This window comes from Carcharodon carcharias, chromosome 13 (assembly GCF_017639515.1).
Source record: "Carcharodon carcharias isolate sCarCar2 chromosome 13, sCarCar2.pri, whole genome shotgun sequence".
Classification (NCBI taxonomy): Eukaryota; Metazoa; Chordata; class Chondrichthyes; order Lamniformes; family Lamnidae; genus Carcharodon; species Carcharodon carcharias.
The window spans coordinates 28,975,244-28,993,443 of record NC_054479.1 but is presented as its reverse complement, the minus strand read 5'-3'; the positions used below and the strand labels follow the sequence as shown (position 1 = coordinate 28,993,443).

The following is an 18,200-nucleotide window of genomic DNA, read 5'->3' as shown; positions in this document are numbered from 1 at the left end:
TTTTGTTTTGTTCCTTTATACCCCACAGAATGGATATGATACAATTGTAGGAGAGCGTGGAATCAGACTTTCGGGAGGCCAAAAGCAGAGGATAGCTATCGCCCGGGCTCTTGTTATGGATCCTGTGCTGTTGCTACTTGATGAGGTTAGTTTTAGTACAAACTTAGCAGCTGATGCATTTATTTTCATAGCTGCCTTAGAATAGCTTTCTGCTTTAGAATTTCAACTGTGAACCATCCCCAGTGGTAATATTTTACATTAGTCATATTGTAATGCTGTAGATGTGTGAAATATTATTGAACACTTTCTACTATATGCCATGTTCTGAAATAATTATAAGCCTTTAAAAAAGCTTTGTAACAGTTCTGCTTCCATGTTAACTCAGTACTAGGGAGGATGTACCAAGGTATTCACCTATTCCTGATTCAGTCACAGTTAAAGTTCTACAACTGCCCAACATTACAGCCTAAAAAGGTAATGAACACATTGAAGGGCTTGCTGAAGTTTTGACAATAGTGATAATCATCAACCGAACCTGGCAAGAGCTTGTTATTAACCAAGGTTCCCATCCCAATTAGCACCAATGTACAAGATAGCAAACTAGTGTATTTTTAACAAGTCCAACCACCACAGCTCCTGCAAACACAAGCAACTTATCAATCAAAAAAATTCTCCAAAATTTTATTTAATTTTTATTCAATACCATGGCTTCCATTATAATGGCCCAGATCTTCTAGGCAGTGGATTGTTGGAGACTGGATGTAGCCCCCAAGTTGCGCTTTGGGACCCTGTGGAAGTCCCAAAACAATAACTTTGTGGGAATTGCCTGGAAAGTTTTAACTTCCAATGGGCAATTCCCTTGCTCCTCGGGACCTTCAGGAAAAATCTCAGACTTCGAGTTAGACTCTGAGATGTCAGATAGTTCCAACTTACCTGGAGAGTTACCCAGGAAATGTTCGAGAGAAACATCCTAGCCTAATTCCTGGGTAAATATCCAACAGAACACCCCCCCCCCCCACCCCCCCAAACCAATCTGAATAGCCCCTGAACTGACTACCCACCTATCATCCTACTCACCTACCCTACCCACCTTGCCCACCTACCATCCTACCCAGCTGCCACCCTAACAACTTACTTCACCCACCTGCCCACTTACCTACACACACACCCATTTGGCCCTATGCCTATTCTCTCCCATTCACTCATACAGAGGAGTGTGGGAACCTGTAAGCACTTACCAGAATATGGTGGCTAGTGCCGTAAAAAAGAGGGCTTGGCTTCTGCACAGATTCTCTTTGCTGACCTCTGCAAAGATTCCTGCACTGGTCAGTTATTTTGGTAATTAAATCGCTCAAGTTTTTCAAAACGTTAAATAATTCAGATGTGTTAAATCAACATCATTGTTCTACTTTTTAGTTCACTGTGCATTTTTACTGTAGATAATGGTTTCGAGCCAGTTTCAAGCTGTCAGTATATCATACTATCATCGATAATTTCATTCGTACAGCTCCACAGTCTCACACTTACAGGCATGACCAGAGCTCCCTTTGTTGTTAAAGCTCCCTTCTCCATTGTTAAATTTTTCAAGTGATTAGAATATAAGTAGGGTACTTCCACTCTCTACATATTTCAGTCAATGCCAGGTAAGTTTATAAAGTGACCAGGAGGTCCATATGACATTCTCAACACTTCTGAAACCAGGATCAATATTGTAACAGTGTTGTTAAACCCACATGATATGATTAACTGTTCCAGGATTCTTGTATCACTTCACTTACGAATTAAATTGGGTAGATGCCAGAGCATTGCTGCAAATCGGATACTGCTTCACAGCACCACTAAACTTAGTGTAAACACATCCTTGGTGTCTCCTTTATATATTATTGTTAAACTGCATAAACTTGTCCAAAACATGTCCTCAGTCACTGCATTGGACATTGACCTACCTGTGTAATTAAATGTCAAAAATACATTATGGGATTTGCTATGTCATAGTCTAAAAAAGCCTAGAAAATAATAAGGATCTGAATGAGCCAATATGAATAGTGCTATGAAGAACTACATAGATTTTCATGCAGCCTGTTTGGAAAATCTGCTAATTGGTTAAATTACCAGAAAACAAATTGTGTCTGTGTGTGTGTGTGTGTATCAATATAAACTTAAATAAAGCTGTCCTCAAACTTCATGGTCTATTTTAATTTTAATTAAATTGATCATTCCTAGTTATCTTCTAATCTTTGTAGTGTTCTTGTATGGAGCATGTTTATGTTGTCTTTGTTGCAACAGGGATCACTTACTGTATGTACAAAACTAAATCTGTTGCTTTAACCTGGAATACATTGAAATACAATTATTGCCAAGTCACTCAATGTAAGATTAACAGTGCGATAATGCTTGTTTGGTGGCTTTGTTTAAATGTTTTTAAATAATGGAAAATTATGTTGACAAATGACCATAGAAGTGTTAAATCTCAGATTATGCTAATAATGGTTTCGAACTTTGTTCCTGGTAAGCACTGAATGTTTCCCAGGGTTGGAAGCGATTCCTTCAGGAAACTAGCTAAATGTTACTACAAATACAATTCTGAAGCACATAGGATACAGAAATAACTGTCATTCAAAGGCATGTTATACAATTTTTGGTCATTAACCTGGGTACGGCCATTATTTCTGCTCCCTTAAATCCAAGGGATGCAGCGTTGAACGAATATGGTGGACAACAGATATAGGCATTAAACATCAGACCTGGCTGGAGCACATAAAGCATGACCAGATCTCCTGCTTAAAATTGCTTATTATTGCAGAATCATCCTGAAGGTCATATTTGGCCCCCCAGGTGAACTTTCATGTACATACATGTGCTGTCACTATGACCACTTATTTCCACCTCCGTGACATCACTCAACTCTGCCCGCCTCAGCTCTTCTGCTACAGAAACCCTCTTTCATGTCTCTGCCACACACACACACACCCCCCCCTCCCTTACCCTCAAACTTGACTATTTTAATACACTATTGGTGACTTCCAGCACCCACTCTCTGTAAACTTGAAATCATCCAAAACTCAGTTGTCTGGGTCCTAATTTGCTCTAAATCCTCTTCATCTATTCCCCCTGTGCTCCCTGATTTGCGTTGGCTCCTGGTGAAGTAGAACCTTTATTTTAAAATTCTTGGTCTTGTTTTCAGATTCACCCTTGGCTTGGCCCCTCCAAATCTCTGTAATCTCATCCAGTCCTACAACCCTCCAGAAGATCTCCATTCCTCCAATACCGGCCTCTTGAGCATCCCAGATTTTAAGAACTCCACCACTGATGATCATGTCTCCCGGTGCCTAGGCCCTAAGCTCTGGAATACCCTTCATAAACCTCTCCATCTCGCTAACTTGCTTTCCTCCTTTAAGGACCTCCTTAAAACCTACCTGTTTCACCAAGCTTTTGTTCATCTTCCCTACTATCTCCTTATGTGGCTCAGTATCACATTTAGTTTTATAATTCCTCTGTGAAGCACCTTGGGATGTGTTTTACACTAAAGATGCTATACAACTGCAAATTGTTGTTGTTGTGCTGCTGTTTGGCTATTCATTTCTTTGGAAAACGATTAACTAGAAGTTAATTTTGCTCTTAAGATTAAAGTCAGTATGGTTCTGATTTAAGATCCTTTAAAGTAACTTACTGAAAGCTATTGCACCATAAAGCACTAAGGTTGTAAAATGATAATTTGAAAATTGTCTTCAACAGTTGGAAGTCATGTGTTGTGCCTACATGTAGATTCTGAAAGCTTGATAAAGTATTAACTGTAAAATAGGGATTTAATTGTGTCTTGACTGGAATTAATCATTGTACTGTGTAAGGGTTTTGTTAATTTCAGCAAATACATCCCAAGATTAATGGGGAGAACTCTGGAGAACCATAATTGTGGTGATATAGATATAGAAATTCTCCAGTTACAATGCATTTAATATCAATACAAATTAAGTGCTTCTATGTGAAGTAGACTTGTGGGATTCTAATGCTAATTTTATTTCTATAATGTCTTTGAACTGACCTCATATATAAGAGCATCATAATAGTTCCCATACCATAGTTAATGACAAAATTATTTCTGGACAAATTAAGATGACATTATCTATGTGTGATAACTCACAGGGCAGAGTCGTCCCAGATTTGCATAAAGTGCAGTAGCGGGCGGGTAAAATAACATTTTACCCAGCCACAATGGCGGGTTTTGACACATATCGCCCCAAACCCACCTCATTGGTTATGCGTTCCGGGGAAACACACTGCTTCCATGGTGGGCAGGCTCTCATTCACCCACCAGGCCATCACCTTGCCACTTCATCATGCTGGGCGCCATATTTAAAGTCCAGCCGCGCAGACACATCTGTGCTTCCAACCCACAACCACTGCACGGAAGATGTCCATGAAAGGCAAAAAGACTGCAGCCCCCGGTTCCTTAGTAACACATCGCTGGAACGCCTTTTGGATGCTGTGGAGGCCTGCTGTGATATCCTCTACCCCCCACTCTGGTGGCAGGATGGGCAGCAGGGTGACCAACCAGGCCTGGGAGCAGTGGCAGTGGTGATCAGTGGCAGTGCTGTACAGAAGAGGTTGACCACCCAATGTGGTTAGGGGACGAATGATCTCATCCATGCAGCCTGGGTATGACAACCATCTCATCACTCTAAACTCTCACACTCAAGTCATCACCCATTCACTGGCATCTCACTCACTACCAGCTCAAGGGATATCACCAGCCATTCTCTCACACAATTCCTCATATGTCCATCTGGCCTCATCTCCTCTGGAGACCGCCTTCTCGGGCATCACTTGCACAGATCAACTTGTGCCCCCACACACACCCTAGGATACCCTCCTTCCCCAGTACAGCCCTAGTCCTGCAGCTTCTTCCCTTTTCTGAGGCCACTTCTCCCCCTTCGCCAAGCAAGCCCTAGCCCTGCTGCCACTTAAAACCCACATATGGCTGATCTGGTCATTGGAAACCTGCCATGTGCCCCCCTAAAAGTGACCAAGTGCTCTCTGTGAAGCCTGGCGCTGATGACTGCGAGTGCTGACCGAAGCGATGGTAGGCAAACAAACCTTGAAGGCCCAAGCGAAGTGCAGCCGGCCAGGTGCACGTTACTTATATGCTGTTGTGAAACACGTCGGCATGTTCTCCCACCAGCGTGGGCAGACGATTCAGCGAAGTAGCGGGGGGATTCCGGTGGACAGGCATAATAATGATATGCTAATGTATCACAGTGAGGTTCCTTATGTCCGATGGCAGAGAATGCGGCCTGCCATCGGCGGGCAGAGTGGACGATAGCGAACTAGTTTCACGCCGTCATGAAACCGATTGCGCCATATTGTCCGCTCATGCCACCAAACACGCCTGACACCGGCAGGCACGGAAAGTCCCAGTCAAGGTCTCATTATCCTCACATAACTTAAAGAAACAAAAAAGAACTCAGATAAATATGATGGACGGAATAAATTTGATGAAGGCTGTTGAAAAATGGGCGTCCATTCTAGGGCTATTTGAAGCTTAATTCAGATGAGAACTAAATGCACTTTTTCTGTAGATCAGCATCAACAGTAAACATTGACCACTAATTAAAATCAATGTTTAGAATGAAATACTTAGACATTCAAACAATAAAGAATTCAAAGTTGATGTGCTTCATTTCCTTTAGAGCCCATCTTACTCTCTGGATAAAAAATTAAAGTTTTAATGTTTGAGAAAAAATATATTCTGTAAAGCAAATACAGGAGTACTGAGATTTGAATGATGAACTTTTTATCAAGTTAGTGTTTTATTTACATATATAGACAGGAGTATTGTCATCTTTGGAAAATAGTGAACTAATTTAAAAAGCTTTTTTGTGAGACACCAGACTTGGTTTTTCCAATAAAACTTCTCTGAATGTGCAGCATAACCCTTTTTAACTTATTTATTTCAACTGTGGTGTGAAATCACAAAAAAACTTTTCCACTGTAGATATAAAACAAAGATACAAACTGCAAAGCCAGAATACATTGTGAAGACTTGCATTATAAAGAATGGAAAATGGTTAAAAGATCTGTTGACTTGTAAGGCCATCAGAGTTCATAAATTAATAAGCTACTCAACTTTTGTGAACTTAGCAGCTGACCCCTTAACGTGTTGGACCGTGTAGCATGTGTCCGAAAACAGTTATTCACCTGAAATGCATGCGTTCTAAGGTGTAAAAACATTGTGTAATTTTTACTGATTCTGGGGGAATTGTGTTATGGAAACTGCCTTGAGAATTCTCTGCAAGTCATTAATTTAATCTTTAAAATTGTTTCCACCTGTTACAAAATACTTAAATGTTGAATAAAATGTAGTTGTTGAGGCTGTAAAATATTCAGGGACGTGAGCTATGTAAAGTGTTAAATCTTTTTCAGAAATAGTAAAAACTGCTAGGTAGGCTGAAATAAACATTAAAAAGCTGCTGGTCAGTTAGCATCTGAAAGTGTTAACATGTTCAAAATGCTAATACATCTTTGTCATTCAGATGCTGACTGAGGTACTTTGCATTTCCAGCATTCTCTGCCCACCACCCACCCCTCCCCCGACTTGTGAACACCCCTGCTGTTCACTGACATTGTTACCTGCTTTACTTTTAGTCTCATTATGTCAGCAATGAAAAACAAAACAATGGTAGGTCCATGAGGAAATAAACTTGGGGAAGGTTTTCAATAGTACAGATCTATTTTATATTTCCGTTTGCTCTTAATGATGAGGCATGATGAAGTGAACATGTCACCTGGTATTACACTGTGGGGACTGCAGTGCAAAGCAGTAAGTTACAGGTTCACCACAAGTTTAATTTGATATTTTTCCAAATTATGTTACTATATATACACACATGTACATTCTGTATGGCACCCTGGTACATGCTAAGGGCGTTATTGTTGAACAGCTAATTAATGGAAAATTTTTACTACTTAGAAATGTGTTTCTTTTTAACTAGGAATTACTGTCTGTGATTTGTGTTATAAATTGGCCAGTATTTTAAAACAAACTGACATATATAATATAAAAATAGAAAATGCTGGAAAAGCTCAGCAGGCCTGGTAGCATCTGTGGAGAGAGAAACGGAATTATTGTTTTGGGTTCGTATGACTCTTCAGAGTCTGAAGAAGAATCATACAGACTCGGAACATTAACTCTGTTTCTCACTCTATAGATGCTGCCAGACCTGCTGAGTTTTTCCAGCATTTTCTGTTTTTATTTCAGATTTCCAACATCCGCAGTATTTTGCTTTTATATTAAACTGACTTATTAACTGTATACTGTGAATTTAGACGTAAAAAATTGTAGGAAGCCAATGCTACATTTAAGCATTATCCAGTGTGTCCTAAAACCACTACAATCAGCTCAAAACTTCCAACAGTATGGACATGTTCAATGTGTAACTGATTATGACAAGTATATTTTAATTTCAGTTTGCTTAATCAAATCAGTTACTAAAATACATTGTAAATATCGTGTATGTAATTATAGTAATGAAGGGTTGCTTATAATACGTTTTAAATTCTACCATTATTTGGTATCAAACTAGATAGCATGATACTGGGTTCTACAAAGTTTGATCCAAAGTCTGTGTTACCAGCTGATCTCAACCTGGATATCAATGGGACATAACTCACCTCTGTATCATTAAGTTAGGGAAAGATCACTGTCCAATGATCCTCCTAAACAGTGAGTAAATGTGGACAGTAGGCGAGGACAACAGCAGGTTTAGTGGCAATTGCCAATACCCACAATCCAACTAATAGCCAGTGACATTCATTCAGGCTAATGTCATGAATAATTGCTTTCATGCATTACTTAAAGGTTTCTGATGACCATGATACCGTAGCTCAGCATGGGTCATCAACTGCAGAGTAAGAGGGAGCAAAGTAGGAGGAAACCTAACTAGCTGTTATCGATAATGTGGTAGTCATGAATAGGCAACAGTCAGTAATAAGGATCAGCAAAGGTTTGAATAGCAGTAGGAAAATTGGAGATGCACCACAAAAAAAAATGAATCTTATGAATCTTGCAAAATAATCTGCAGAAAATTTTTCATCTATCTACCAAGTCAGAAATCTGAAGCATTTGCTGCCTGTATGTACCTTGGTGCACTTAAGTCTATTCCTGTCAATTTAAAGTTGCATAATTCTAGATAAATTGTATTGTTTTTAAGAATGTGCTGTTTTGCTCCAGCTGATTAATTTGATTGCTGGATAATTTGAATTTTTAGCACGAACAATTACTTCATATTAATGGGAGTGGATAGTAATTGTTCCTGCAATCAAACTGTTTGGGGGGTGGGGTGGGGGTGATTATGATTTTCTTGGATTTCTGCCGATGGTGTTTAGGAAATCCAGACCCTTAGAGAGCTCAGCTCATTAGCTGTGGTGTGGGTGTCATTGCACTGCAGTGAAGTGAGTGTAAGCTTGAAGTTAGAGCTAGGTCAGTAAGGATTGAAATTAGGAAGCATTTTTTTTCCATACAAAAGATAGTGAAAATCTGGAATACTATTCCCTCAAAAGGCTGTAGGTACTAGGCCAATTGAAATTATCAAGACTGAGATTGATAGATTTTTGTTGGATAAGAGTATCAACTGTCTCTGGAGAAAAAGCAGTCAGAGTCAAATTACAGATCAGCCATGATCAAATTGACTGATGCAAGGTCTGAATTGCCAACTCCTTCTATTTCACAACATAGCAAACTGTGGAGAGGGATGATTCCTTAAGAGAAGTGGAAGAAATGCTGAGGTTTGGCTAGGGAAAATTTCATCCCTTAGCATGTATTGTGGATACTTGTATGGATCCAAAACCTGGATAAATGAACCACACCTTCAAAAGCAGTAGTGCAGTTTGTGTTTTTACCATAAGTGCAGAATTCATACATTTTCTTGTTAATTATTAGTTTTTAGGAAAGATAGAGGAGTGTGCTCAATATAGAAAGGCAGTAAGATTTTCTTTTTAAAACCTATATAATCAAGAGCTTGAAAATGTTTTAGTATCAAAATAAGCCCCTGGCTAAAACACTTTATTGTTCAGTTTTAATTTAGGTTTAAGGTTAACAGGTTCAGTGAGCCATTTGTTTTCCATTCTGCTCATCATGATGAATTAGTGTTGGGAAATTGAGCCAATTCTGTTTCAGAATGTATTGTCAGTATTAAGAATTCAGATCAGGTCAGTTATGACACAGTTAAATGCTCCCTCTGCTCTGACCCAATTGTATAAATCAGCTCCAGCATAAAGGGCACCTACTACTCCATCAGTATGGCATTTTTTCATTGCTAGTTGCTGTCAACTTAAGGATAGTCTCCTTTATAATGAGTTTCGTAACATTATTTTACATAGGACCCTTGAAGTCAGCAGACAGCTTTGAGCTCATGGGGAGGATCTTCCAGTCGGTGAGTGGGGGCGGGGCCCGCTTGCCGACGCGGGATGACATTGGGTGGAACTCCCAACGTCACCCCGCGTCATTCCCATTTTCAGGTCAGCGGGGGCGCAGCTGAATCAGCTGCGCACCCGCCAACCTGTCAACAGCCTATTGAGGCCACTGAAAAAGCAATTAACATCATTAATGGACCTGCCCATCCAACTTTAGGGTTGGCAGGCAGGCCAGGCGCCCTGGTGGGCTTAAGAAAAAGCATGAAACCTCATCCAGGGGCGGGATGAGGTTTCATGAGGGTTTTTACATATTTAATAAAGATTTCAGTAAAAGAGATGGATGTGTCCCAACTCATATGACAGTGTCACATGAGTGCTTCCTGGCAGATGTGATGCTGGGAGGGCCTTAATTGGCCCGTCCACATAAAATGGTGGCACCCCCCTAATTGGGGACATCGACCGGAGGCATGCCTGCCAGCGCCCGCTCCTGCACTCTCCTCTTCCTACCCCCCCAGATGGGGAAAAATTTTTCCCCATGTCTTTTATCCCCGGGATAAGTGTCTAGCCCACTTCACCTTCCAGATTGCTTTCCATTAAATCCATCGTAAAAATGACAAAGCTCCATCTCTTCCCAACTCTCAAATATCTTCTATGAAAGTTCACCCTGGGTATCAAGCCATTGCTACGCCCTCGCACAAGATTAAGGACACTGATGGGTTGAACTGCTATTGCATTTTGAAGTCACTCAAAATCTACCAAACTGCTACTGAAGATCAAGAATTTTCAAGTGCAAATTACATCCAGAAGAAATCTAGTTTCTACCACTGTTTTCACTAAGTTTTTAAAAAATCACATTGGAAGCCAGCCTCATTCATGTAACAAAATCCCCAAATTGAATTAATCTGCTAATTATGCCTGTTTACAGGCTTTTGTGCAGGCTTTTAAAATAGCTTTTTTTAGGTGCCAGGACACTAATAAGCAACTTTTTAGAAGTTTTTAAATAGTCAAATGGACAACACCAAAGAAACTGGTAAATGGTTCTGTATAGTTTTTAAGTAATTTTCAATTATTTAAAATAGATGTACTCAAGTGGCAGACTAGATACTGATAAAAAAATGCTTACTTTTTGTAATAAACACATTTTCAACTATATTAAAACTGAACCAGGTCACCACTCTTAATTTTTTCTTAACATTAACCTTTTTTAGATTGCATTCTACTACACTTGATTGCATTGGTTCTTGGAAGATTTTAGGTTCAGTGCTTATGCATATTAGCTTAAAAGGAACTTGATCAAAAATTCAATTCAGAAAACTAATGGAATTTTGTGTGCAATTATTGCCTGGATTTCATGCATAGTTGAGAACTCTGCCCCTGATATCAAATAAATTTCTCAGCTATTTGTTGGGGAATCCGTTTGGTGTTTCTGGTTTAGTAAATTGCTGGGATGTTGCTTCTAGTAATTCTTTTTTCTCCCTGGATCAGAGAATGAGTGCATTACAGATCACTCTCCAACCTGCACAGCCCATTGAGTTTGGCTCCTCGCTGGGAGCATGTGTCTGCAAGATTCACCTTTTTGTATATTCACAGTTGATATCTCTTGTTTACCCAAATTTTATCTGAAATATATTATCATATCAATTTATAACCTTGCCATGGACTTGAAAAGCCAGGTCTTATTATCCATTCCTTGCAACCCCTGCCCCCCAACCCACCAAATAGATGATTGCTTGGAGACACATTGGTTCAGAATACTTTTAACGTAATGGATCAAATATGAACAGATAAAATTGGTGTTTTCTTTGTTTTAAGGAAAGCAGCTTGGGGCAAATTGGAAGAATTGCTTTGGTCACTATATGTAATGGCATTGTAATTGCTTTCGAAAAGAATGTACTTAGATGTCATTACACATAGTAGCTAGAATAATCTTCCCCTACTGTGGATTTTTGTAAAGAACACAGTTATGTTTGCAATCATGGTAAGGTTTTGTGGGGGGAAGAAATAGCACAATACAGTTCTGACTGGCTATTATTTATTGCCCTAAAGTGAAATAACAGTTGTTTCCTGCTGCTATAGATAATGGATATAATATAAATCAGACATAAGTGCTCCATTTAACTCTGGTTTACATTAACCCTGATAATCTTATGCATTTACCAATTCCCATGGTATTGTGGTGGACATTGAAATGATTTGATTGAATATTGAGTAGATTACGAAAACATGCCAGATTCCCTCTGACACATTTTTCTGGTTTACTAGGCTACAAGTGCTTTGGATGCAGAAAGTGAGCACCTAGTACAAGAGGCCATTGATCGAGTTATGCAAGAGAGAACGGTTTTGGTAATTGCGCACAGGCTTTCAACTGTAAGAAATGCCTCCAAGGTAAGTTTAAGAAAGAATTTTGGTTTGCGGGGGAATTTTTTTTTAAAAAAGCGATAGTCATGTCAGTTACTGTATTCTGTCAGGGATCCTCTCTGTGCTGTGAATTAAGCCCACACCTGAGAAATTAAACCTAGCCTTTATATAGTGTAGATGAGAAACCAAAATATTAAAAGATAAATGTTGATTTCTGAATTAAGTTACTGAAGATTTTGGATTCCAAACATTCACAGCACAGGAGGCCTTTTGGCCAGTCGAACCTTTGTCAGCTTTCTAAAAGAGCTTTTTGCTTAGTCTTGTTCGCCTACCCAATTAAAATGTTTATCCACTTCTTCTTTAAAAAAAAATTCTGCTTCCGCCATGGTTTCTAGTAGCGTTTTCCATGTCCTAACAACCCACTGCATTTATGTTTTTAAAATCTAAAGAAGCAGGGGTGAAAGAGGAAATCTTTTTACGCAGCAATTTGTTGCAATCTGAAATACACTGCTGAAAGGGTAATGGAAGCAGATTCAATAGTAAATTTCATAATGGAATTGGATATATACTTGTAGAGGGAAAAAATTACAGGACTATGAAGAAAGAATAGAAGATTGGGGCTAAATTGAAAGCTCTGTCTAAGAGCCAGCAGGCTATATGATTTTAACATTTGTTCCTTGGTTATTTTACATTTGCACCTCTAGTTAATGACTTAGTTAAAAATAACTTTGAACACCACTATCAGATCTTCTGTTAATCTTCCTTTTTCTAATATAAAGAGCCTCCTTCTGCATTTCACGCTTTATCCTAATAATTGAAGTCTTTCATCCTTGCAATCATTTTCATGAAACTTATCTGAATTTTCTTCACTTCTTGTCTTTTTGCTTGTTAACTTTATTTTTTTAAATAGGATTTTTTTAATAAGTGTTTTAACTATTGTCCACCCACTTTTAAAGGCTTGTGTATCTGAACCCATAAGAACCCTCTGCTTCTGTACTCTTTTTCCAGTGTTATCATCTAATGTATGTGGCCTTATTCCTTCTTCTCATTTCACGTTGCTCCATATTAAATTACATCTGGCATCTGTCTACCTTCTTCCTATTTAATACTGCATTGAATGTTATCTTACAAACAATGTGTTCAGGTAATACAGGCAAGTTGACACTGAGAATCATACATTCATTTGCATTCTGCGGAAGATCATTAGTACTACCAAAAGGAAGAATGGATTTGACGCTGGCACAGCAGGTTTTTTTCCTACTTTCTTTTTGCTTTTGCTAAAACACAATATAAACTTGGCAAAATGATTTTTTTTAATAAACAAAATTAATCTTGAAACAGACTAAACAAACTGACGCTGATGATAGAAAGCATATGCACTCTGCAGGGATCCTCTTGATTTCATTCACCAGTGTGGCCACTTTACCCTTTAACCATGGTAAATGTATGCACGCACAGTTCCACAATAAGGGAATCCTTAAAATCTAATGCATACTTTTTTGTAAAGGACTGGATGTTTTTAATTGCAAGAAGCATGTATGGAGGTCCGTTCTTGAATCATTTATCTATCTCTAATGTATTTTTCAAGACCAGCTCTTGATTTTAATACAAAATAGTCCTTTTGAGTAAGAGTTTTTCTTGTTGGATGTTAAATATTCAGCCTCTAGGGTCTTCACAAGAAGAGTCTAACAGCAGCTGTCTGTTCTGTATATTGAAACCAGGGCTTCAGCTCTGCCAGTGCCCACGTCCTAAGACCTAGACATTTCTGTCAGAGTCAGATTTGAAATATCATCTCTCTGGGAGGAAATAACAGCTGATATTTAGATCAAAAGGACTGTGACATTGTCTTTCACTTTGAAGGATCATACTGATGTGCTTTTGGTTATATTAAAGGAGCTAACTACACGGTGTTAAATATTAAAATAATTGGAAAATTTTTTACATTGCTCTGTAATTAAAAAGGTGCCTTGAAGTCGGCAGAAGTGCTTTTCTTCTTGAGCACTATACATTACAAATTTTGTTTTCAAAGAAGATAGAGCAATTCCACTGAAAAACTCAAGCAACTCGATGCCTATCAGTAGTAGCTGTATCCAACAACTTAACAAAGTTTTGTACAGTTTTAGTGCCATACTGTTGGATCTTGAATAGTATAACTGCAACCAGACCAAATCAAATTTTTTTGCTGCATTACCCTGTTACACTCTACAACCTTTCCTTCCTTTTTGGAGCCATCTCTTTTTCTACCACATTGTCTGCAGCCCACTTCTTTCCTGAAGACATTGATTCTTGCCTGCGGTGTGAGGCATCATAACTGAGTTCAGTCCTGTCCTTGCCTGATGTCCACCCTTGTACTTCCAATAGGATGCACTTGATAGTGATCAAGAATGTGAACCATGGTGCATTTTTCCTTCCTAGCCCTAGGCTGGTCACATCAAATGTAGCATAAAGTGCTGCTTCATTTGAATGTCCCAAGCCTGTGACTTCTATCATAATCATCAGGGCTGCCTACTTTATTCTCTGTAATGTTATCCATCTCTGTCCTTACCTCAGCTCATTTGCTGCTGAAACCCTTATCCACACCTTTGTCACTTCTATCCACGATGCTTCCCTGAATGGCCTCCCCCATGGCCCACGTAAGCTTGAGCTTAGCCAAAATTTTGCCCATATCCAAACTTGCACCAAGACTCATTCACTTCCATGCTTGCTGACCTACATTAGCTACCAGCACTGCTTTGATTTTAAAATTCTCATTCTTGTTTTTAAGTTCCTTCAATACCTCACTCCTCCTTTCTGTGTAACCATCTTCAGTCCATAGCTCTCGAGTCCTTTGGCTCCTCCAATTCTGGCCTTTTGCACATCCCCAATTTCCTTTGCTCCGCCATTGGTAGCTGTGCCTTCAGCTACCTAGGCTGTAACCTTGGAAATTCTTTTCTTAAACCTCTCTGATCTTCTGCCTGCCTTTAAGATGCATCTTAAAACACACCTCTGACCTAAGTTTTGGTTGCTGGCCTAGTATCTCCTTATATGGCTTGGTGTCAAACTTTGTTCGATAATGCCTTTGTGAAGTGATTGGCTCTAAACTCTGGAATTTCCTCTCTAAACCTTTTTGCCTTTCTTCATCTCCTGCTTTATGATGCTGCTTAAAGCCACCTCTGACCAAGCATTTTGTCGCCTGTCCAAATATCCCTTTGTGATCCTCAGTGTCCAATTTTGTTAGATCACTCGTGTGAAGCGCTTTGCAATGCTTTATTACTTTAAAGACTCTATTTAAATGCAAGTGGCTGTGTTAGAAGGAAAGGGGCATCAAGTGTGTGAGAGCACCATCATCTCCAAGTTGCACACTATCCTGACTTGGACATGTATCACTGTTTCTTCATTGCTAGATCAAAACCCTGGAGTACCCGACCTAGCATGGAGGCACCACCACCACTCAACTGCAGCAGTTTAAGAAGGTTGCTCACCACTACCTTTATTGGGGCAAATAGGGATGGGTAATAAACACTGGCCTGGTTAGCAATGTCCATATCCACAAAATGAATTTATATAACTTTTAACTTTATTTTTTTTAAAATAAGGTAGATGTCAGGAAGTATTTCTTTACACAGTGACCAACAGCTGGAGCATTGCCAGGAAGAATGCTTGAAGTCAGGACATTTTGGCTCATTTTAAAAAGTGCCAGGTGCTATTGTATAAAAATAGTAGGAATGGTGTACTGGAAGGATGAGGTCAAATAGGCTGAAAGAACTTCTCATCCAAGCCGATCTTGAGGGAATCCAGCTGAACTTGCATGTGAATGTTTAAAACTGCAGAAAGACAGAAACAAGTAAACAGTTTGAGGTAGGGAGATGTCATCTGTAGGAACAACTTTGCTGTGAAATTGCTATGATCTAACTTTTATCTTCCCCATCTCAAAATTGCTTCCTCCTGCTGTCAGGAGATTTACGTAATCTACTAATAGATACATGGTGGGAGGGCTGGTTAGGGCAATTTTCCTGGCACGTTGGTACCGGGGGCAGGTACTAGGAAAATTGCAAAAAAGTGGATCCCCATTTTCTCACGTCCTGGCACTTTTACCGAAGCCAATTTGGGGAAATTATGAAGGCAGTTAGTGGGCATTTTTGGATGGCTATGGAATTTTGCCAACAGAGCATGGAGCTTTCGCTGATATATCTGCAGATTGTCTACTCATAGAAGGCAAGAGCAGAGTGGGAGGTTGGAGTGCCATGAGATTCATATGCAGTGGTCACTTTTTAAAGGACAAAATTGGAAATCCTCAGGACATCTGCAAGCAAATGATTGCAATTGTTTGCTTATTACCTGCAGACAAATCCACTGGATAGTGTTGGGAGTGAGGAATTGGCTGCTTGTACCCTCAGCAGTATGGCGCCTCCATCGTGTGCTACCCTCACCTTCTCCATTCATCTCAGGAGCAGCACAGCATTCACAGTGGGTCCGCTAGCCAACCTTCACTTTCAGGCATTCTTCTGGCTCTCCTGCGTCCTCAGGCCACCCAATGTCCCTAATTAGATGGTACTCCCAGAGGTGGATTCTTAATTGGCTTCCTCCAGGAAGATTGCGTCCACTATCCCACCATATGCATGTTCAGGCTCTGACCTGGAAATTAGCCCAATGTCAGGCTCATGACTTGAATGGGAAAATTCAGCCTATGATGTCAATTAAAGAAGTTCTTGGGTAAAAAGTGAAAGATTTGTCATCTCTGAGGAAATGCAGACTATATTTGGGGATAAGAAGACTTAAATCCAACCTATTAGCAGTACTGCAAAACTGCTTAAATCACAGATAAATGATGCTGCTTGAAGGTTATGAAAATCATGTTAATGAGTTTCCAATATTTTACTGGGGGCTAGAGTTAAATTTGAAATCCAAAATTTATCGGAACATGGAAATTGAAAAACAGTTAATTGCATTATTTAATTCAAATTTTGTGACTGTTTAAGAACCGAATTGTAGCTCTGCGATTTTAACCAAAACATCTGAATCTACTAGAGTTCCAACAATACAGTGATTCTTGAACCATCATACAAAGTTCAACATTATAGATCTTCAGAAATTCTTGTTGTTTGAAAGCATGTCTGCATTTTAAGCCTGGAAAAGTTAAACGATGTTAAATTACTCATTTTAAATCCAGCATCAAAAGTCTGAATACTTAATTGCTGAACCTCAGTTCTCCTATGAAATTTAAATCCAAATGATCCAGCTTATGCATAGGAAGATCAAATGAAAATGTGAAGTAAATGTTCTGTGCCAGTTTAACTTTATTTATAATCTAGTGGGAATCAAAGCTACTATTGTGTTTATCTTTTTTTCAGCTAAAATAACCCAAGTCAAATTGAGCACTGCCAAACATACTGAAAACACTGCCTGAGTTGCTGGAAATGATTACTATTGTACTATTTCCTGTTCCTCAGTACTTTGAGAGCTGGGCCATAGAATTCCTAATTAAACTTCCTCAAAGGAAAGCTCTACAGAAACTATGTCAAGCTACTCACACTGATAAGCATAGTGTGACCTTTTTATTAAAAGTTGCTGGTGAGGATTTAGATTCATGTTGGCAATATTACATTTTTTCCCCAAATTCCAGAATAAGTAAGGATTACACAAAGGTTTTAGCATAAATGCTTTAGCAGATTTGGACCAAACTGAATACATGTTCCCTCTTAGCCACTAGATTGCTTTAAAAAACGAAAATGCTCCAAACTGCCCTCTGAATATCTATAAAGCACGACATCTGTCTTTTGGATGAGACCTTTTAAGCCAGGGGCCTTCTGATCTTCAAGGTAGACAGAAAAGATCCCATGGCAATATTAGAAGAGGGGAAAATAGAGTTCGGGTGATATCCTGGTCAACACTTTTTCCTCAAAAAATATCACCAAATGCAGGTTATTTGATCATTAATCTCATTGCTTTTGGTGGGATGTTGCCAGGGCTGGTGCAGCCACTAGGTGAACTAGGCAGTCACTTAGAATGACAAGATTTGGGGGTGGGGGGGGTGGTGTGGCAGCTGTGGCATACTGGTACCGGCACTGCAGCAAAAAAAACTGAAGTAGCTGTGTCTGAAATGAATTCTGAAACTTTGAATTAATTTTCTCATAATTTTAATGACTCGAACGCCTGGACCCTGGGGGCGGGGCACTAAATTGAACTGTTCAGTCCCAGTCCCTCTAAAGCAGAATACAGATTTCTATCCAGGCATGGTGCATGGGGCAGGAAACAAGTGGTACAGCTGGTTGAAATGCCTGTTACCTAAGAGTTCCACATGTTCAAGTTCATCCATTCAGAAAGGCAGGCTCATGGATGCTGATTTCCGTGATGTGGGTGTTGAGGTCTCGTGAGAGGTGTGGGAGTGGAGCGCATGAATCTAAGTGGCACCAAGGGAACATGGTGCTGCAGAAGAAAGGAGTAGGATGGGATTT

The 18,200-nt window shown here is 39.5% G+C and overlaps 1 protein-coding gene across 1 annotated transcript in view; it reads left to right on the top strand.

Moving 5' to 3' along the window:
* The window catches only part of LOC121286224 (ABC transporter B family member 1-like), a 196,929-nt gene that overhangs the window by 171,206 nt on the left and 7,523 nt on the right, over nt 1–18,200 (top strand). Inside the window, exons 18-19 of the mRNA XM_041203246.1 lie at nt 29–145; nt 11,671–11,793. Of these exons, the coding sequence (XP_041059180.1) occupies nt 29–145; nt 11,671–11,793 (240 nt within the window). The remainder of the gene's footprint in view (nt 1–28; nt 146–11,670; nt 11,794–18,200) is intronic.